This window comes from Microcebus murinus, chromosome 13, assembly GCF_040939455.1.
Source record: "Microcebus murinus isolate Inina chromosome 13, M.murinus_Inina_mat1.0, whole genome shotgun sequence".
Lineage (NCBI taxonomy): Eukaryota > Metazoa > Chordata > Mammalia > Primates > Cheirogaleidae > Microcebus > Microcebus murinus.
Window position 1 is genome coordinate 14,879,935 of NC_134116.1, and position 23,447 is coordinate 14,903,381.

The 23,447-nt window shown below is 38.7% G+C and overlaps 1 protein-coding gene across 6 annotated transcripts in view; it reads right to left on the reverse strand.

The window, feature by feature from the left end:
• Positions 1-4,598, reverse strand: part of TPP2 (tripeptidyl peptidase 2) — a 71,946-nt gene extending 67,348 nt beyond the window's left edge. For 4 of the 6 annotated variants that reach the window (XR_012922417.1, XM_076009292.1, XM_012751986.3 and 1 more), the window contains exon 1: positions 4,319-4,597. Coding sequence is in view for 5 of the 6 variants with exons in the window: in XM_076009292.1 (XP_075865407.1) it covers positions 4,319-4,483 (165 nt within the window). In the remaining variant the exon portion in view is untranslated. Of the gene's footprint in view, positions 1-4,318 lie in introns of all 6 variants that reach the window. The other 2 variants (XM_012751987.3, XM_076009293.1) reach the window with 2 other exon arrangements.
• Between the last annotated feature and the right edge of the window lie 18,849 nt (positions 4,599-23,447).

A 23,447-nucleotide genomic window follows, 5' to 3' on the forward strand; every position in this document is an offset into this window, starting at 1 on the left:
GCCATCCTAAACTTGAGTATGCTTTCTCATTGTACCTTGTTTCTTTCACATCACATAATTCAATTTCTAACTATACAGTTAGTCTTTCTCTACTTCTATTAGAATATAAAGCTCCATAAGGGCAAGAACTATGTCTATTTTATTCACCAACATGCCCAACATCTAGCAGTGCTTGTTAGGTACTCAAATATTTATTTAATTATTGAAAGACACACAATTAGCACTAAGAACACAAATCATCCATCTTTATATTCTCATTCAATGAGCAAAATTCAGTGACTTGAGATCAAGAATAACAAGTGGTTACTAACAAGTCAGACAGATCTCCCTCATTAGAAACCTCATTATCAATATATGCACAAAGGAAAAATGCCTCATGGGATTTAATGGCTTATTTACCATCTATTTCCACAAGCTTTACTTATAAGGACCTCTCTCTCTCTCTAAAAATTCTCATTAAAAATTCTCTTTTTGTTTTTCAGAGACAGGATCATACTCTGTCACCCAGGCTGGCACAATCATAGCTTACTATAACCTCAAATTCCTGGGCTCAAGTGATTCTCCTGCCTCAGTCTCCTGAACAGCTGGGACTACAGGTGTATGCCACCATGTGAGGCTAATTTTTTTATTATTTACAGATGGAGTCTTGCTATGTTGTCCAGTCTGGTCTCGAACTGCTGGCCTCATATGATCTTCCCGCCTCAGCCTCCCAAAGTGCTGGGATTACAAGTGTGAGCCGCCACACCCTATTTTGTAACTTTTATTCTGAGAACATAACGATGAACAAATAAATCTTTGCTTTCAGGAAGCTTACTATCAGTTGGGAAGACAGATGAGTGGAGAGATAATTACAATACAAAACAATAAATAATAGAAGTAAGGGACAATATCTATGAAGCATATAAGAACACAAAACCCAGCTTGGAGGAATAAGGGAAAGCTAATGCAAAGAGAAGTAATAAAATTTAAAATTAGTAACCAATTATATATTTAATATATAACTTAGTATATTCTTTACTATATTTTAGTGAATATAAAAATAGATTTTGATAGGACTACTTGTAACCTCCTCCCCTAAACCTTTTTTATTCCACAAGGAAATGCTCCTTCATTGTGCATATACATTTTTTCCATTCAATGAAAACATTTAACATTGTAAGCACATTTCATACAAAATGAATTTTGATGGTTTCAAAGAATGTTAACCAGGAAAAAGGCACATAAACAGAAAAACTGAAATGATGTTATTTTAAATGTTACTGGGGGATAAGAGCAAATTGCTATGAGAAAAAATAAGGGGGAAAAATCCTAAATAACTGTCAGCAGGGATCATCTTTGAAGCTTCAGGCCCTAACACAATGGCTGGTATGTACACATAAATATATGTGGAGGGGTGTGGAATTAAATCAGTTGGTTTCCCAAAAAGTAATGGGGTCAAGAACCAGCTGCGTCTTAATGGATTAAGCAGTTTACAGGTGATTGTAGAAGACTTGCAGAAAGATTATACACTACATGCAAACGCATGTGTTGGGAAAAAGACCTGAAACATCTGGGTGAGTGGAAAAGTGTGAAATGTTCAGGGGAGAGGCACAGGATGAATGGTAGGAGGGGATGAAGGGGTGATGGGCAGAAGAACTGAGGCTGTACGAGGCAGCTAGTGTTGTATGGTGAAGGGCCTTATATACAAAGCTCACAGTTTTGGATTTGCAGGCGAAAGCAAGTGGGATTACAAAATGGTTTTGTTTTTTTAAGGAAAATAACTTTGGCATTGCGAAGGATGGATCAAAGAGAAGCAGGACTCGTGGCAGGGAGACCTCCTGGCTACTACATATATATACTTTGATCTAGTCCAAGTTCCATCTTGTCTGTGAAAACCAACTGGTCCAGCTCTCACTGGCTGCCACTGTCTCCCAATGCCCAATCTCTGTGATAGTTACAGTCTGCAAGACTAGACAGTTTAACACAACCTTAGGAACCTGGCAGGTGCTTGAATATTTGCTGAGGAAATATTTAATCATTTATGTAATTACTACTCTCATGCTGTCCACTCCCCACCTCCCCAACACACACTTTTAATATGCCCAGAGAGCTGTCACAAAAGAACTTGGCCCGAGAAGTCATCAAAGAATGATAGAACCCACTGCATTCTTGAAAGTTTTTACTGTGCCTCTAGTCCTTTTCAGCCCTCACCTGGCTTTCCCAATGGCCAGTTCAGTCACCTATTCCTATTTCATTCTTTCCTTCCATTTAATTTCTATCTACCTTAATGATGTATACATAGATCTCAAGATAAATTTCTTAGAGGTAAGCGGGAAAAATTCCTTACAAATTCACTCATGTTTGCAAGCCACCTTACTGAATTTCTTTTCACCAGTTGGATTTAGGTGAGTATCTGAGAGTTAAAGTTGTTAGAAGATAATATGAGTTATGTTTTCATTTGATTTTTAGTATTTAGTGCTTCAATATTTGTTATTACATGCAAAATCTAACACATATTTACCCTTCAGATAATTGATTAAGGATTCAGCACAAACTTATTCTACTAAATATCCTTGCTTAAAAAAATTAGTGTTTAATACTTTTCTTGAGTACTTTAAAAAGTCACTTGTAATTAATCCTCCCCTAATGAATATTCATAGCAACTCTGTGGGGTGAAAATCATTGTTACTTTAAAGAGAGTAACACAATAATCTGATATGCAGATCTGGAAATTCTATGAACAAATTTCTATGGAACAGTACTTCTCTAAACTTTTCTGATCCTCTTATTTTCCTGACAAAAGAACCAGTGAACCACTTATCCCAGCTGTTCTCCTCTCACTTATCCCTATAAAAAGTAAACACACTCCACAGCAGAAAGGAAAACATAACTACTCTGAAATAAAGCCTCAATGAGGTGACGGCTGTCATTATTTTAAGTCTTAAGAGTTATTAACAACAACTATATAACCACAGCCGGAGGGAACACATCACCTGCTCCTCTTCTAATTCCTCAAAGATGTGTGCTGTACTCCACAGTGGTGTTGAAGAATTAACACCAGAAAGCAAGATTCCCAGAGGGTTTCTATACTGTCAGCCAGACTGCCGCCCCTCATTACTTCCTGACCTCCAAAATGCTACCTCAGTTATTAGAGAGCACAATCAAGGATCCAGAGGAAAAGGGACGTTGGGAGCAATAGGAAGAGTATTATTAAACCCCAATATTTAGTGTAGAAAGGGGGATAACATACACAGATGAGGAACAGATAAAAAAGAGTGATCAGCACACAGTAGGATTAGACAGGGATGAGAGATGGATCTTGAACATGGTGAAATTTTGTTTATTACTAGATTTCAGTAAAAGGCTACATTTACAAAAGTTTTAAGGGTTTAAACCGAATGTTTTTGACTGAGACACAATATTTTTTCTAAAAAATTACCTTTCAGTATGGTATCCTGATCTAAATATTTTAAAGCTGCCTAAGGCAAAACTAAAACTGTAATTAAAGTATGGCATCTCATGTTTTTGAGGTTTACATAAAAACAGAGAAACATAATTTCATAAGGCCTTTAAAGTTCGCAAAAAACAAACTCAACTGGATTCTTCTCATGTCAACGAAGGCTACGCCACAAGATTCACTGACCCTAAGCAAATACACTGCAGAGCGTTTAAAAATAGAATACACAAAACTACCAGAAGAAACAATTCCGGAAGTGGATAAGCGAGTTATCTTCTGAAACCCGGCTTTTGTGTTTAAAGACAATTCTTCCCCAAACCAAATTTCCCGAACCCTAAAAATTAAGTTCTGATAGGTCATTTGCCTATCTGTTTTCTCTACCCCACCTCAATGATAAAAATTGTAAAAATTCTTGTTTGAAAATATCCGGCAAGGATCGGTGCTCAAGACACGCGGGACCTGCAAAGGAAAGCGGCGTGGTGGGAAGGAGCCCCGAGGTGTCTGGCCTGGCAGTGCCTAAGAAAGAAAGAAGGGGCATCCCTGGGGTGAAAAGCGGAGCCAGGCTCCCCCAGCCAGCCGCGCCAAGCACAATGCTTTTGTCTGGGCCAGGAACGGCCCAGCCCGGGCGCCCAGCCTGTGGGCCCTCACCCACCTTGCGCGTTCGGCACTCGGACGCCTCCAGGCCCCCTTGGCGGGCGCGGGTCCCTCTCACACCCGGCTCTGCCCTCTGCCTCCTCCTGGCGCCTGGCTCTTGGCGCTACCCACCCCAGCCCAGGCTTGGCCGCAAAGTGGGGCTTCGGCCTGCTAGGCTCCGAGGCTGGGTCCCCGCCCGCGTCCCGGCCTCCCGCGTCCCCGCGCCCGGGCCCTCGGGAGCTGCCTCACCTGCATGCCCGGAGCCCCGGGATCGACCCCCGTGTCCAGGACGGCGATGAGCACCCCCCGCCCGTCATACTCCGGGTAGCGGCAGAGGAAGGAGGCGGCCCCGGTCTCTTTCTTTGGCAGGAGACCGTGAAAAGGGAAGGGCTCCTCGGTCGCGGCGGTGGCCATGGACGCAAGCTAGAGGACGAGGAAGAGGCAAACTGCCAGGCTGCGCGCGGACAAGCAGCGCGAGGACACCCTGGTAGCCGTGGGTCGTAGGCGGGGGCGAGGGGCGGGGCCGACACGCCTCCACCAATCTCGGCGTGCCAGAATAAGGAGACCAATCACACACTGCGACGTAAGCCAACGGCGCCGCTCTCGGGAGGTAGGCCCGAGTGTTGCCCAGGCTGCAGTGAAGAGGGCGGAGTCTGAGTGTATTACTAGAGGGTTCGGTTCTCGAACCTGGGGTCTTAAAGAGACCCGCACTTGGGATTTGTAGGAGAGCGTAAGCCTCCCAGCAAAGGCCTTGGTGTCCGGGACCGGAACACTCTCCGAGAGACTGGGAAGAAACTGGATCACCAGTCAGGAGTAGCGGGAACCTTCCATCTGGCAAACGAGGTTTCCGAACTTGAGGTGGTGGATGAAACTTTTCCGTGCGGCTGCTGCAGGGGTCCCAGCCCGGGTGTGCTGACCCAAAGAAAGGGACCCTGCGGATATCGGCGAAATCCCTAGAGCGTCGTTTTGAAAGACCTTAGATTCAGTGGTGTAGGTTTGGGGTTCCCCTGTCTGGTTGTGCCTCTTTGATGGCGGTGGGGGGTCCTGGGGGAAGAATAGGGTGGGGATAGGCAATAGTTTCAGTCAACAGGAAGTGGGTTGTTGGCCATTCTGTCGCCTTTGTAGCCCGTAACAAAGCGGAGACTGAAATGGGCCCCTCCTATCCTCATTGCCTACCCTTGGCTTCCGGGATTTCGAAAAAACATTTTTTTTTCCCTTCTTAAATTGAAGTTCCTGATTGCTCCTTAGGGCTCTCAGCTCAGTTTGCAGTTTTTCAGATTCACAGTGACTGCCATCTATTGCACCAGGCTGCACAGAGGTCCTCTAATGATCTTTATGTCTGCGTTCATGCCAGACTAATGCCTTTTTTGTGCCATAGACCCCTTTGGCAATCTAGCGAGGCCTATTTCTCAGAGCAGTGTTTTTAAAAAGATAAAATGAAAGATGTAGGATTACAAAGGAAATAAATTATATTGAAATATAGTTATCAAAAATATTAAAGCCAACTTTGTTATATAGCAATAGTTTTATATGTGTTTATGTAGTTATATGTGTGCTTCTTTTCGCATTAAATAACAGGAGCTAGCGCCAAGTCTAATAAACTACCATAATTTCAAAATGGTGAAGAACATAAATATTTTGAAATATGTGTAACAACTGCACTATGATAAGAAACTGATTTTTATTGGTAACGGTAACTAACAGCTAATACTACTCTGGTTATTGCCTACATTCGTAATTGAGGAAAACAAATTTAATTAAGAGGTTACCCCTTGGATTCTGTTTATGGACACCAAGTTAAGAATGCCTCATTTAAAGGGAAGCCCTATATATATGCCTGTTTCCAATCCACAGTATTTAGGAGATCCTCCACGAAGTCTCAAAAAATTACTCTAATGGCTGTGTAATGGTTTAAACTGATACCTTGACCATTTATTCATTCCACATGCCTTAGAGAAGCATGTTCTCTTCAGTGGAGAGGAAAAGGAGAAAAGTTAATGTTTTCCTTCTTATTCTCAACTTTTTAAATATTATTTCTAGGAAAGAACTTCAAATTAACAGGAAAATAGAATGACACACTCTCAAAAGACATTGAGTATAAAGTTTATAGTGACAATGGAATGGCTCCCAGTTTCAAATGAATAGTCCAATCACTTCATTTTACAGGTAGGGAAACAAAGCTGGACAGGCTAACTGACTGCCATGGATTACAAAACGAGTTAATGAAAAAGCTGGATTTCTATTCTCATAATCTCTCCCCAATATTTTCTACCACACTATGTTGCCAGAGAATCACTCATTGAATAAATGGGGAATGAACTGTGCATGATGAAACCTAAGTGGCAGACTTTTTATTAGACTGCTGTTAAATGTTCAAGTTTTCTTTTGCTTACATATCTTATAAACATGTTTTAGAAAAATTATTCCTTTGTGGTTATAAGATGGAGTCTAAATTTGTCATAAATTTAAAATTATAAAGCATGTAATTTCTAGCATATTATAAATATTGGTATTCTTTGATGAAACTTTTACATCACTCATTTAAATTTAGCCAGTTGAATGTAATTCTTTGTTACCTACCATTGTCTATTTATAAAATACCTGAACATGTTCCATTTAAAATCAGCCAGACATTTTACATCATGATTTTTTCTTGAAGCTTTATTTCTATTCTACACAGAATATTATCCTTATGTAATTGGCAGTTATAATGGAAAGGCATATTAATAATTTATCTGCAAGAAAAATAGGTGTATTAATATTTTTTAAAATTTTCCTGGGATCAAAATGTTAAAAGTTTTGAGTTATCTTTCAGTTATTATAAAGTTGATCAAAACAACATGAATAAGTCTTAAGTTTTTATTAAAAATTATAGAACAAAAATTTTATTAAAAATACAGCTTTTAAAAAAGATGCATGTTATGAATAAGTTATGCTAACATTAATGACAGGACTACTAAACAACGACAAGGTTTCCATGTCTGTTTCTCTTGTAAAATTGAAACCATAAGCTGGTAAGCTCTTAGGAAGCAAAACTGGGATATCTAAGTATTATGTAATATGCCTAGAAGGTGACATGAACAAGATTCAGAAACACAGCCACTCCCATTTTAAGAACCACTCATCTGACAAATGTCATCTTTTGCTATAACCTTTGCCTAAATTGGAGAAAAGATGGATTTAGTGAGATGAGCAGCTGTTTGACATAGCATGCAGCAGAGTACTATATGCTGTTATGCTTTGGTATTTATTCCCTAGCACTTGTTCCTCATAGTAGATTCTTGGATATTTTTTAAAGACTGTAACCTTTTACTAATTGTGGTCTTACTGAAAATTATCTTTTTTCTAACCACTATATGACCACAGCACAAAAATGTTTATGATAAAAAAAGATGCATGGTTTTGGTTATTGGACTTTGATTGAAGTTTTACTGACAATATTTCAAATTGTTCCTTTATTTGATGCCCTAGAGGCTATCACACCTGCAGGTGGTGCACAATAGCAAGATTCCAGATGTACATCTTTTCTCCAAAAGGTGGAAGATGGAGATGCAGCTGTGAAATAGGAAATGCACAGGAGAAGAGATATATCTTTCCACCACACGCAGGGTCAGGCAGATAAGGTTAGAAAAGAGTAGATAAAATGTTTAATCATCTGGAAGTTGATTTTGTTGAAATTGTGTGACTTTGTACCACAGTTTGAAAACCATTATTTTATATAATTCCTGAAATCACTAACTCAATACAAAGTCATTTACTCTTTGTCTTCAAGCCATAGTATTCTACATGTTATATGTGTTTACAACATTTCCTTCTTTGATTTAATGACACTTTCAGCTAAGGGGAATCTTTCAACGTTAAGTTAGTTTGTGCAATTTTTTGACAAACAACTTGACAGTTCGTTGGATCTTGGAAGAAAAGAAATAAAAGATACTTGTAAAAAAACAATGAAGATATAGATGATCTGTAGTAATAGTAGATAATAAAATAGGGGCTTAGCATGGGGAGAGGAGGAAGGAGAGGAAAAGACAAAACAAGGTTAGTAGACCAAGGCATGTCACCTTATGCAGGGTAAAGTAATAAGCTGGCCGCACAGAAACCTCCCACACAGCATTGCTCACAGCAGGAAGTGGGTGGAGATGTCCTCCAGGAGCACTTCCTTTCCCCAGCATCTGCCCCATTTGAGGCTGCAAGCCAATGCCAGGTGCTGTGAAAGACAATAGTTTCTTAGGAGTTACCTTTGCAGCTGTTGGTGCACCATATCATTTGGAAAATATTTTATTTTATGTTTATTTTTTTTTGAGACAGAGTCTCACTTTGTTGCCCAGGCTAGAGTGTGTGCCGTGGCGTCAGCTTAGCTCACAGCAACCTCAAACTCTTCGGCTCAAGTGATCCTCTCCTGCCTTAGCCTCCCGAGTAGCTGGGACTACAGGCATGTGCCACCATGCCCGGCTAATTTATATATATTAGTTGGCCAATTAATTTCTTTCTATTTATAGTAGAGACCGGGTCTCGCTCTTGATCAGGCTGGTTTTGAACTCCTGATCTTGAGCAATCTGCCCACTTCAGCCTCCTAGAGTGCTAGGATTTGGAAAATATTTTAAAAATCAGCTTCCCAAAACGGTGTAGAGATTTCATAAGTATCCAACTCGTCTGGAGGAAGGGGAACTTTTTGACAGTTGTCTTAGGCATGAGGACTCCCCAAGGGCTTTGCCAACTTTTCCCTAGACTGCTTGGTAGTCTAGGACTCTTCCACTCAACCTTCTCTTTCTCTCTCTCTTTACTCAGGGTCAGACTTGCATCGTGGCCTGATGCCTTTCCCATCTTTTTGTGTACCTCACACAGGCATCTCAGTAGAATCTTTGCTCGTTTTAATCTTGTCTGGGCATCCCTTTCTTGCAGGACTTGAACTGAAATAACTCATACCAAAAGAAACTGAAGTTCAGGTGCTTAAAGCTTCGCCACTGCCCTGCCCCCTAATGGCAAAAGCCTACCAAAGATGCCCACCTCCTAGTAGGTTTAGTCTAAAAACTAGACAGGTGACCTGATCCACACAGCTTAAGTCAGGTGTCTGAGCCTAGCAGTAAAGCAGGCTGGAAGATGACGTTCTGACTTATTACGTGGAGAGGCAGAACTGACAATGTGGGAAAATTCATAGACAGAGGAAGGCTTTTCAGGAGATGCCAACAATTCATGACAAATATCCATTATGCCAACATGTATATGTATGTGAGTATACATATATGCATATATTCATTTAGCCTTGACACTTCTATGACACTAAATCTTCAGAGTATCTTTGCTAGCCTCCCACTTTCTATTCTTTCTACTGCCAGATCAAAGTTGGTGAAATAACATCAAGTTCCAGACACTTGGGCTTCCAGTGATAAAATGGTACACTAGGTAATTTGGACCAAGCTTCTGGTGAGAATGAGAAAAAGCAGACAACATATGAAACATATCTGCTTGAAAGATACCTTCCTGAAGGCATTCAGGAACTAACACTGTGGTGAAGAATTTTTGGAGAAGATGTAGCTCTGAGACGTAAGCCTAACATTTGAGACAACTTTGCCTTTCAGGGCTTCTGCTAATTCTTAAAGCTGTAGCTGAGAGACTGAGAATCCTTTTTACAGTCTTCCAGGGCTATGGGTACAAGGATGAGGCGACAGCCTGCCAAGAGTCAGGGTGGTGATGGTAAACTTCCCACATTTTGGGTTGAGACTGCAAAAGTATTGTACCCCAGAAGTAGAAATGACTTGAAAGTAAACCTAGACTGGCCCTTGAAGGGGTAGCCCATTATAAATAATATTAAGTCCTGAACTTGGATCAAGGTGGTGATTCTCAATTTTGGATGTTCATTGGAATCACCTAGAGAAGCTAAAAAATACTGATATCTGGGCCCACAGATTCCCAGAATCCTAGAGATTCTAATTTAATTGGTCTGAGCTTTAGCCTGTGCAGGGGGACATTTTATACCCACACAGATTATTCTAGTAGGTAGCTAAGGCTGAAACCCACTTGGCTGGTGGTGCCTTGCAGAAGCAAAGTACTTTAAAGTACCTATGCTTACTACATTCAAGAAGATAAAGTAAGATTAAGTTGAGAATTTTGGCAGGAAACTAAAACTTAAGACATAGCAGATTTAGAAAAGAGTCAACTGAAAAACACAAAAACAAAACCAAATTAAGAACTCAGTGAATGAGTTTAATAGCTGTTTTCACTTAGCCAAAGAGAGTTACTGCACCAGCAAATAGATTGGAAGAAAATACTTGAAAATACCTGGAGAGATAAAAGGATGAAAAACACAGAAAGAGAGGAAAATAATCATAGAAGTAATAATAAGAAGTTGTAACAAACTTTTAGCAAATGAGAAAGAGAATGTGCTAGAAGCAATATTTGAAGGGATAATTTATGAGATTTTTCAAAACTGGTGAAAGAAATCAAGCTATATATTCAGAAGATCCTATGACCCTAAAGCAAGATAAAGAAAAAGAGATCCACACCTAGGGACATCATAGTGAAAAAACAGAAAAGAAAAGGCAAGAGTAACTAGAGAAAAAAGACTTTCAAAGGAGCAGCAATTAACTGACACCTGAATTCTCAACAAAAATAAAGAAAACCAGAAGACGATGAGATGACAGCTCATTGATGCTGAAAGAAAATAATTGTCAACCCAGAATTCTATAGCTAATGAAAACATCTTTCAAGAATGAGGATGTGTTGGCCGGGCGCTGTGGCTCACGCCTGTAATCCTAGCTCTTGGGAGGCCGAGGCGGGCGGATTGCTCAAGGTCAGGAGTTCAAAACCAGCCTGAGCAAGAGCGAGACCCCGTCTCTACTATAAATAGAAAGAAATTAATTGGCCAACTGATATATATATAAAAAATTAGCCGGGCATGGTGGCGCATGCCTGTAATCCCAGCTACTCGGGAGGCTGAGGCAGAAGGATCACTCAAGCCCAGGAGTTTGAGGTTGCTGTGAGCTAGGCTGACGCCACAGCACTCACTCTAGCCTGGACAACAAAGTGAGACTCTGTCTCAAAAAAAAAAAAAAAAAAAAAAAAAAAACAAAAGAATGAGGATGTGATAAAGACATTTTCAGAGACACAAAAGCTGAGACAGTGTGTCACCAGAAAGCAAATATTAAAGGAAATTCCCTAGGTAAAAGAAAAATGATCCAGATGCAATATTGGAAATGTATGGGTAAATCTAAATTAATATTGACTCAGGAAACAATAATAATATTAATGTGTTGTGAGATGTAAAACACACCTGAATTAGAGTACCTGACAGCAATGGCAAAAAATTGGAGAGGGGAATAAATGGAATTAAAATGTCCTAGATCCCTTCCATTGCCTAGGAAGGGGATAAACATACCAATTCACTTAGACTCTCGTAAGTGAGGGATGCATGTTTGTGATCACTGAAAAGATAGTAAAGGAAGCTAAACCATACAAACTCTAACCTAAGTAAAGCTGGTGAAGCTATTTAAAACTTAAACTTTAGGGCAAAATGCATTAGCAGAGCTAAAAATTGGCACTTAATAATAAAATATTCATGATAAAATGGTTCTAAATTAGTATGAACCAAATAACCTCAAAATATATAAAGCAAAAGTAGATGAAGGACAAGACCCACAATCATAGTGGAAATTTAACATATTCTCCTCAGTAACTGATAACAGAAAAAAAATTAGTAAAAGTATAGGTAATTTGAACACTAGTCATTTTTCAGGTTGCAATTTAGCTGTAACTTTTTTCAGGAAGTTTCTCTTGATTTCCTACCTGCCCCCACTTCAGTCTACCTCTTTTCTTGCATGAGGTGATCACTGCTGCTCTGTGCTCTTAGTGCAACCTGCACTTCTCCATGTTAGAAATGATCACCCTGGACCATAATTGTCGATTGGCTGTCTTGCTAATCCCATCAAACGCTCCAGGAAGGCAGTGACTATGTCTCTTTCATCATTTGCTGCATACAACACACATTATGCTGTTGAAACTATTGAATTGAGTCAAACAATATTAGTTTGCACTTAAAAATGAATATGGTCATTTGTATGTATTCTCCTTCAATTTATATCATCATTCCCAAATAAGTATTCCATGGGGAAATAGGTATTCCATTCTGGATTATCTTTGGATAGAACGCTGGTGTTACTGTTGCTAAATTTAACTTCAAAGAATCTTCAGATAAAGAAATGAAGTGAAATATATATATATACACATATGTAATATATATAAAATTACTTTGTTATCTTATACATATGTCTAAGTAATCTAGACAAAAAAGTGAATATATGCGTCTATGTATGTATGTGTATGTGCATGTATATATTATATTTATATGTATCCCTGTGTATCTATATACACACATAAGAAATTATACCAAAGAAATCTCTATATACATCAATGTAAAGCAAAGCTTCCCAACCTTATTTATCCTCTCAACCTCAGGGCAGCCTGAGAATTTGGCTGTGGAGCCTGCAGGGTTGTCACAGGCTGTGAGTAGCCTCACTCAGTTTCTACAGTGTGCCATACAAACATTCTCATTTTCTGTGGGTGCAATGATGTAGGAAAGGTTGGAAACTCTGACATATGGCATATATACATTCAATCTGATTGCATCTGTCGTTGAAGGAACTCAGGGGAAAGCTAGTGGTAATAAATTCTCAGTACAGCATGTGTCTGTTAAAGAGATATATTTTGTTGCCCCCTTAGTGCACGGCAATCATTTACTCTAAAGCCAGATAGAAAAAGAATTTAGATGTAGCTTTTGCTATTAAGAAATTTACTACATAAAATCATTTACTTTTGAGCAAATTCACCTAATGAATTTGCCTAATGAATTCCCTTTGTGGTACTCTATCATCTCTCCATAACTGATTGTGCTGAGGGCCCCACTGATCATCCAGTGGATTCTGAACCAGTCCTTGCTCATCATCTGTAAACTAGTATATAGGAGTTGATTCTAGCATAGCTGACACATTCTTTGTGGTGACAGAGTTTACTAATGGGAAGCCAGACAGCTATACAGAATTGTTAGGAAAATGGGGAGAAAATTCTAAAAATTCAGATTGTAGAGGCCATAGACTGCTGGGGTGAGGCAATGTCAATTGTCCATCCATGTCTAGTCCTGTGTAGAAGTCAGTGTTGGGAGGAAGAGGAGAGTTGGCTTTGCAATGCTGGAGATCTGAAACTTAGTCTTGGCTCCTTTTTGTTAAGATTTATTTTATTTTTAATTAACATATAATTGTACATGTTTACTAGGTATAGTGTGATGTATTGATACATGTATACAATCAAATTAGGCCAATTAGTGCTTAAAAAATAGTAGCTGAATTACACCATGTCCTCCCTGGGTATAGCATTGTGTTCTGTAATACCCAATTATTTCTCCCACTGCTTCTAACTTAGATAAGTTCTCAAATCTTTGTGCATTAGCCTAAATTTATTTTAATATCAAATGTTCACAGTATTGGGTTATGACTGCATAGTCTTTTCAGCTCTATTGCTTTGGTATTCTAAGTGAGAAAAGAAAAGTTACAGAAAAACAGAATAATATTATACTTTGTAGTACCACAGGAAGTAGGAATGCCCAAGAAACATCTCATCTTGAAGAATGTAAAATCCTCTAGGCTTCTTTAAATTGTGTATTCTTCTAGAAATGTCTTATACATACAAAGAATATTTCCTCTTCTTTTTTACACAAATGGTAGTATACTGTACTCACTGTTCTGCACTTTGTTTTGTTTTTTTCTTTACAAAATTTCCTGCTGAATATTAGTACACAGAATGATTATTGTGTCTTTTTAATCCTGCATAATATTAATTTTTTGGACACGTCATTGTTTGTTTGATCCCGTGGGTTTGTTTGTAAATTTCTTGTGAAGCTGGAAATAGGTAATTTCTTGCAAGTAAACTTTTTTTCCAAAACATAAACCTTTCAGGTAATAAAAATCTTCATTTACTTTAGTTCTGACAAAGTAAAATTTCCAAATATGGCTTATATAAGGCCCACTCCCATGCTTAGAGGAATTCAACCTATAGACCCTTTTAAGTGGGCAGAAAGAGTGTAACTGACCTACTTTCTGGCCATAGATGATCAGGCCAGGAGTGGACTCCTGACTTGAGACCGAGAGAAAGAAGCAGATAGGTATGCTGTGTGTGGTAGAGGCTTCAAGTGGGAGTTTGGTCCAATAAGCGTCTGCTTTCAGGTTCATGTGTGACTCCCTTGTATCCTGGTATTAAATGCTCTTACTTGACATTATGCAGAATTTTCTCATACTCAAAAAAACTTTAACTACAAAAGACATGTGGTACATATTTTGTTTCACCTCAATTCCTGATATATTTTAATCAGCAAAAAAAAAAAAAAATACTCCCACTGGATTCTATGACAGCAAATCACCATTAGGATGGCAAACATTTATTCAATCAGACAATGAAGGAATTGTGCAAGGAGCAGTTCCCACCCTCCATTGTTTTACTGCAGGAAGCACCTCAGAGTCTCTTGGGTCTCTGGATGGGTTCATGCCTGGTCTTGCCTAACTGGGACTGTTGTTATGTAGAACACCTGCACGAGATTTCATAAACCCCATCCATCTGCCCACACTTGGTATGCCAGAAAACATGTTAGCTTTAGGATTCCAACGAAAGGTTAATCCCAGTGATCATCCTGAACATCTTGAATTGAACAAGAGGCTGACATTATGATAATAAAAGCAGTTAGACAGAAGTTAAAGGATCTATTCTTCTAGGTCTAGTTCTGTCACTAATTAGCTACGTGATCTTTAAGAAGGCCTCCATTTCCTCAACTATAAGTCTGGAAGTTTTATAAGAAATGAGAAAAGTGAGTTGGGTTAAATGAGGAAAAATACCTTCCACAGTGGCAATAAATGATTGCTACTATTATAACGTGGCTGGTACGTAGTAGAGACTCAATAAACTAAACTGAGACTGGTCATATTTAGCATTCCATTACTGAATTTAAGACTTAAGTAGTCAAACATTATTTTTTTTAAAAAAAGGACTATTTAGTTCATAAAAAATGTTTTTAAAAATCATTAGGCATATAGTAAAGGGACCTTACAAGCCTGTTTCTTTGAAGTAAATAGATCAAATTATTTCCTCCATGACTTCTGAAATGTAGTATGGACAGATAAGTTTATATTATTTACAGAATTTAAATTTTTTAACAACATACATCTCTGATTTTGTGGAACTATTCTTTTTTTCTTTAAGAAAGACAAATGGAGCACTGATTATAAATATCACTTTGTGTGTGTGTTTGTGTTTATGTACATGAACTGCGTTATCACATATTGGGTGCCAGACTCAGAATTCTCTGATCTTCTGAAAGCAACTATTAATATAAGTATTGGTTTAGAACAAACCAATATCCAATAAATTCATAAAGTTTTAGGGGGTGTTTTGGGCTGATTTGGAGAGTATAAAAGGAGTTAGGGAGAAGGTAGGAAGGAAAGAGACTTTAAAAAAAATCAAATATTATCAAAGATTTTGAATATATATTTGTTAATTCAAAACAAAAAGTTTAACAAAAATTACAGTATCTATGTGTGTATATAGTGTGTACCATATAAATATGCACACATATACACACATACACTCATGCCGACATTAAAATCAGGAAGCAATTATCTCCTGAATACTGAGAAAAATATTTCCTCAACCAGTGTCTGCAAACTTGCTCAAAGGATCTGAATCACCAAGTACACTTGTTCAAAATGCAGATTACCTACTGAATCAGAGTTTCTAGGGGAGAGCCATAAGAATCTCTGTTTTTAAACAAAGATCCCAGTTAATTCTTATCATCAGGCAAGTTTGGGGAACACTGGCTTGCTGTACTCAGTGCTGAGATAGCGCTATGGTACAGAGAATTCAAACCGGAAAGTTTCTGTGGGATTGTTTACTCCACTGGGTGGTGTGCGAGTTACTAGTTTATTTCTTCTTATCTGGAAATGCTCTCTTCTCTGCTCTGCTTTGTTATCCTCGGGCTGGACCCTGGGGATATGTCTTCCTCACCAGATGGCACAATGTTAAGCTTTGTCAACTTTCTATGTGTGTTGTCTCCAATTTAACCCTTCTATTGTCTAAGAACCCATTCGGATTAGGCTTCTCGACCTTTGAGATCGTTCACCCTAGGATCTCCACGCTACTGAATCTGCAGGCTGACTCTCGTCTGTTTATCTGACGGTTGGCAGTAGTATTTGGCACAGTCAAGGGCTCTTCCTCCTCCACAGTCTGTCTTTGGTTTTCAGAAGAGTGCTTTGTCCTGGCGTCTTCCTGTCTCAAGGCTTCAATCTCCTTGGCTAGTTCTTTTTTTTTTTTTCCTGACTTCTGAAAATTAGCATTCTCTAGGACTCAGTCCTTGGACCTTGTCTCTTTTCCACTCACACTTACTCTCTTGATGATGAAATTGAATTGCGTGGTCTGAGTACCATCTGCATGCTGAAGATTCTGAAATTTGAATCTCCCGCTGGGCCTCCCTCCTAAACTCCAACTGCCTGTTTGATATCGTCACTTGGATGTCTAATAAGAATATCACACTTTACACGCTCCAGACTTAAATGCTGATCTTCCCCAAATCTGTTCTTCTTCTAGTATTTCTCTCCTAAGTTACTGGAAACTTCATGCTTCTGATCACTCAGACAAAAAATCTTGTCTCCACAGTCTCTTGCCATGTGTCCTGCCCATCAGCAAAATCTGTTGGCTCTATCTTAAAAAAACACCAAGAATATGATTACTTCTTATCACCTCCACTGCTAACTGCTTCATCCAAGCCCACATGATGTTTTATCTGCATTATATAGGAGCCTCCTCTATCAAGATAGGCTAGGTTATGTAGTAATCAAAATGGCTCCCCCCTTCCCCCAATCTTAGTTACTCACAACAATGTGTTCTCTCTCTCTGGCTTGATCATTCCCTGACATCTTCTGTACAGGCCCTGGCTGATGGCACATCTGTACACGAGAGCACTGCTAGCTGACCATATGGATCAGGGAAAACAGAGTGAATGATGTGATGGCTCTGAAAGCTCTGCTTGGACATGAAACACGCCCCCTTTGCTTCCATTGCATTGGTCAAAGCATGGACATGCCTGAGTTCAACACGGCAGGGCTGTTCGGCTAATTCTTATTAGTCATGATAGTTATTTTCTATAAGTCATAGCAAATGGAATTCGCAAATACTGAACCATTGCTCCTAGCCTGGGAAATACAGGATTAGGTTTCCGTGAGCTTCTGGTCACGTGTTCATAAAGAGAAACGCCATTTGTGTTAGGTAGGTTCATCTGCCAGCATCCTTGTAAAACAAGCCAGTCTCGTCAGTGTGGAAAACGTGCTCTTCCACATAACCCTTTTCTTGTATAACACGTAGCAGGTATTTTTTTCAATATCTGTATTTTCCTACTGGGGGAGAAATCAGCCCTTATCCTGGGACTGATTCAATGGCAGCTTCTTGTTCCATAGGGTTAAAGGAAGCCTCTGAGGAAATAAAAGCCGGTGTGGTTGTTTTGTATGCTGTGATGGGTAGAAGGGACGAAGCGAAGTGTGAAGGCCCCTGACCCCCTCATCTTGCCTCAGACTGTGTCCTGGAACCTGGGGCAGAGAGAGACTGACTGGGACAGCAGCTTTGTGGGCCAACCCAGGCCCAACCCAGGCACTTCCTGCCTGGGGGCTCACAGCAGTCTCTCCAGCCCTGCTAGCTCACCTGCTGCAGCAGGGGTTTTTCAAATTCTTCCTCAGCCTCCTGATCTGCAGAACCTGCCTCAGCTGCAAGTTTAACATTTCTAGTGCCATCTGGCCTTTTGAAATGAGCCAGCCAGCCAGTGCCAGCTGAGAAGGGTTTAACACTTTCCTGACATTAAGGAACATGACATACATGTCTTTGGCTTTCAGCTTCAAAACAATGCTGTGCACTATGCTTTTTGAATTAATGATCATCTCATCAATCCACGAATTTGGCCTCCTTTCCATCTTTTCCATAGCTTCACCCCACATAGACATAACTTTGGCACTTTCTGGAGTGGCCTTCTACACAGATTGATGAATATCCTCTTCGTTTTTCTGGATGTACCACATTGTTGATTCATTGTTATTGAACTCACGGCTAACAGCACTGGATGAAGTTTATGCCTGAATGAAGTTTATCCAACTTGTATTTTCTCCATAAGGCACATCACAGCCTTCTTTTGCTTCAAAACACTAGGGAGCACTTCTACACAAGGGCCATTTTAAACAGCAAAATTACAAATAAAAAGCACAAAAAATGCAAAAACTTGGCTTAAAGTAGAACTTGAAAAATATGGGGATTGTTTTCTCTTTGGATAGGTTGTTGGATTTGTTGTTCAGATAGTAGTTTGGATAGTTTGCTGTTGGTGTATAGATATGCAGTTGTGGTTGCCAGAAGGCTTGCATCGAACTTCTTATGGTTGTACTAATCTATTTTAAGCTGATAACTTAATTTCATAGGAAATTAAGGAAATTTGCATAGGAAAGCTCTACACGTTTATCTACCCCTCTTCCTCCCACACATTAAGTTACTGATATCAGAGTTTATATCTTTTTATATTCTGTATCTATTAACAAGGTTTTGTGGCTGTAGTTATTTTTAGTACTTTTGTCTTTTAACTTTATAATAAGATTGGAAGTGGTTTATATGGGGCCCTGAAGCCCTATGGTGAAGTTAAACTCAGATCACAACCAGGATTCAGACACGCACAGCTGAATTCATGGCATCGACACGAGTAAAAGAGTAAGAGGGTGATGATGGGAAGTTGGCAGTCTGCAATGGAGATAGAAAGGAGAGGAGAGCGCCTAATCTTGCAGACAGTATTGAGCACTGCTCAGAGAGTGGAGGAGGTGAGTGGGGTGATTGGCCCTTGGATCCCTGATGTGTGTCCATGGTGGAGAGCTGGACTCTTCCGCTGTCCTGTGGAGTGGCCGAGGATGGTCTTCTGCTTGGTGTGCTTTACAGTCACTTCTAACTTTCAGAGGTTGTGCGGTACAGTGGTTAAGTGCATAGACCGGAGCTAGACTCAGTGGGTTTGAATCCTGGCTCTGTCATCCATCCACTCTGCGGCCTGGGGCTAACAGAGTTAGCCTCTCTGTTCCTCAGTTTACTCATCTAGAAAAATAGGGATGCTAATATAACAACAAACCAATTCCATAGAGATGTTGCAAAAATTAAATGACTATGTAAATTGCTTAGTACCATTCTTGGTAAATGGTGAGAGCCAGAAAAGTGTTTGCTATTTTGCTTAAATTACTGTAATATTTACTACTGGTCACAATTGATGGTAGGTAAACTGCAAATCTACACATCGCAGGGAAGCATTCTATTGTGGGGGCAAACTTTTAAAATACGTGCCCTGTTTTACAACTGTAATTCCACTGTAATTATCATTAACAGAAATACATATTTCTTGATCCTTTTATCTACATAAAATTCGATCCAATATCTATTAGTGTGTGTGTGAGTGTGTGTGTGTGTGTGTGTGGGTGCGCGCGCGCACACATGCGCGTCGATGGGTAAATCTTAGAAAATCAAAAGCAATTCATTTAGATTTTTTTACTCGGCATTGGTTTTGCAATAGTGCCACCTTCTGGTTGAAGTCCGCCTTTACAAGCCAGCGTCTTGTCTAGGCTTATCTGACCGCGGTGCTGGGTAAATTGTGATTTTGTGTCAGAGGATACTTGAGTGAGCCATGACAAACCAATCCCAGCAGACTACTCCCTGAAGACGTCGGCCTGATTATGTGCTAGAAGGAGAAAAAGCACACAGAATTCAGGACAACATAAAGAAAATAGAACTAAGAAGTTATGATAGGCGTAGAAACACACCAATAGTGTGGCCTGGAATATTCCTTTGCTTCTGATTGATCAGTTCTCCTTTGGAAACGTTCAGTGGAACTGAATAAGTTGCAGAAAAGGCCAAATACAATGATTTTGTCAAAAGACTGAGGTTTTCTCAGGTTTAAACAGAGGGCGGGAATACACTGTTCCATAATTGTTCTGGAAAAATAATTGTGATAGTCTGGGGCAAAGGCAGACACTTGAAGCCAAAAGTTATAATGGATAGTGCCACAGTCTACAAAATATAGCAACTTTATGTGACTGATTAGCATGAGGGGATAAGAAAAATAAAATATTAACATACTATGTAATAGGTATTTTATGTGTATTATCTAATTTAATTTTCACAACACCCATGCTGTACACTTAGTCTTATCACTCCCTTTCAGATATGAGAAAACAGAAGCTGAAAAAAGTTAAGTATCTTGGTCAAGTTTGTAGAATTTATAAGTGACAATTGTGTCTCTTACTCCAAAGGCTGTGCTCATGAAAGTGTAGTATATGCTGTTACCCATTTTCATTTTTTAATTTTTAGAGAAAAAAGAGAAAAGAAGCAACATGAGCTAATAGTCTTTCAGCCTTAACTTTGTGCTATGCATTACAGTAAATGCTTTTACATGTGTGGCTTCATTTCCTTTATAAAAATAGTATTAATCACAATGGTTTTTTTTTCTTGGAGCTCATACATGCCTCTGTTAATTGTGTATTCGTACTGTTGTTTGTCTTGTCAAGAACAAGGTCTTCCCTTTCCTCTTCCTTTTTTTCCTTTTTCCCTTTACTTGTATCCACAGTCTTCAATTCCACCTCCATAGGGTGCAATTCTAACACATGCAGTGATACTCTTTTTGCATGTATGTGCTATTGTAAAATGTGTATTGCTGTCATATGTGCCTTTGTTTTAAGTATGCTGTATTATTTACTTGTCTCATATTGTTTCTTACTTTTGCTCACTCAACACTATTTTAAAAATCCCTGTGTGCTGCTCTGTGTACACCATTCAGTTACTTCTAATGGCTGACTAGTGCTCCCTTATGCCATTGTGCCTTGGTTTACCTCTCCACTCCCCAGGGATGGCAAAGCAGTGACCCTATGCACACCCTCTCGCAGACCTGGGCGAGATTCACACCAAGCATTGACACTTGCTAGGCCACAGCAAACAGTCTCCATGTGTTTTGATGTGTTTTGATCCACTGTTCTCTAGAATGGCTGCTGAGAACTCATCTGCAGTACAACAACTCTATATCCTCATTTCTCTGCTAGCAGTGGAATTATCCAGCATCCTAGTTTCTTCCTGTGTGATTAACCTAAAACGAAACTTCATTGTTGCTTTAATTTGCAATTCTGATAACCAATGTATTTGAACTTTTCTCCATAAAGGTAGTGGCCCTTTGTTTCCTACTCAGGTCTTTGGCCCATTTGACTTGTTCTTATTGATTTGTAGGAGAGTGTCACATAAGGTTGTATTCTTTCCATTTCTAAAGAGGCAAGAACTGACTTTCAGAGAGGTTAAGTGACATATCTAAGGTAACTAGAGTAGGCGATGAAGTAGATATTTAACCCAGCTTTATACTTCTGCAAAGCTGGATATTAGGGGACAACTTGTTGAATTGTCTACTAACTTTGTCTATTAGGTTATGAAAACTTCAGAATTTTGATTGTTGAGAAAGGAAGATGGTCCAAAGCAAAAGAGTGAAGTTGTCTTTTGATCTATTTGATACCTCTCTTCCTTTCTCTATCCTACATTCTTCTTTAGAAAATAGTTTTATTTTTCATGAATTAAAATCAAAAGATTAATCACCCACAACATGCCATGCCTCATTATCCCTCATCTGGAAAATGTACGTAAGTATCTAAGATGTGCAACATTCTCTTCTGGAAACTATGAGAAACAGAGCCAGCACTGGGATTTTATATATTCCTTTAAATTTCTATCTAAATGTCACTTTCAAAGATCAGTTAATTCCTCTTGAATTGTTCATAGTCACATAATCAGTACCTATCTTGATTATACTCTTTACATAATTCTTATTGGAATGTTACAAATATATAGACTATGGTTTATCATCAAATTTGAGTTCATATTTAAGAGTGTTTTAAATGTGACATCATCATTCATCAAAATAAGTCACTTGTCTCTGTAAGTTGGAACAGTGATAATTTAACATTAATTTATGGTGAAAAGTATATAAAAAGGAAGCAGGCAATACATTTAATATTGTCTCTTGGGATTGTCAGAGCTTTATTGTTATTTTAAAAGATTTCTGAACATAAACTCCGTTAACACTTTAGTAAAAACCAGCACCACTAACATAAATATAATCTTGAATAGTTAGAAAATGTAAATGTATTGATTATAAAATAAGGTATTAGTTTGTCTTTTTTAGTTTGTAAACTGGTTGTTACCAGAGCCTGGGGAGTAGAGGGATTGAGAAGATGTTGGTCAAAGGACACAACATTTTAGTTATACAGGAGGAATAAGTTCAAGAGATCTATTGTAGATCATGGTGACTATAATTAATGACAATATATTGTATACTTGAAATTGTTAAGAGAGTACATTTTAAGTGTTCCCACTACCAAAAAGTGATATGTGAGATAATGCATATGCTAAATAGCTTGACTTAGCCATTCCACAATGTATACTTGTATCAAAACACCATGTTGTACACCATATATATATATGTGTATATATATATATATATACACACAATTTTTACTTGTCAATTAAAAAAAAGGCACCTCCCCAAATTAGGTATTTACAACTATATATTCCAATAAAGAAAACAGAGTTTTAAAGGCATTATAAAATTAAAAAAAAAATTTAGGGTCTAGTTTGGAAATTGTTATACTTAGTAAATATTATGGTGGTGATAATTTGCAATTTACAGTTCCTTTTATTTACTTTTTACTTACTGATGTGTCCTATATTCATATTTCATTGAAGTATATTGATTATATTATTCAAATTATTAATTTGGCATTTCTTTCCTCTTTATTTAAATGTTGACAAAACTTTGAAAAAAACAAGGCTTCTATAAGAGTTAGGAACTGTCTTTCATTGCTAATCACAGATCTGAAATAACAGTGGTATAAACAAAAATAATGACTTGTTCTTTTCTAAAACATCACGGTCAGATACAGTCATTTCACAGCTGGCATGGTGGTATCAGAGAACCAGGCTCCTTCTGCGTTTCTGCTTTGTTTTCCTCAGCACCTGGGTTTTATCCTTAAGGTTTCTTCCTGGGTGATAGGTGACCACCGGAGTGCTAGAACATATCCATGTTTCAAGAAGGAAGAAAGAAAAAGAGAGAGGGATAAAAATGATATGTCTGCCAGTTGAGTAAATATCTTTTTTTTTTATTTCAAGAAAATATGAAAGTACGAATATTTTGGTTACATTTTATATCTTTGTCTCTCCCTAGCAATGGTTAGAGGTATGCCCTTCCCCTCCAGAATGCTCACCACATCCCTCAATGTGGGTCTACCTTCCCAACCCCTGAATCCCTGGT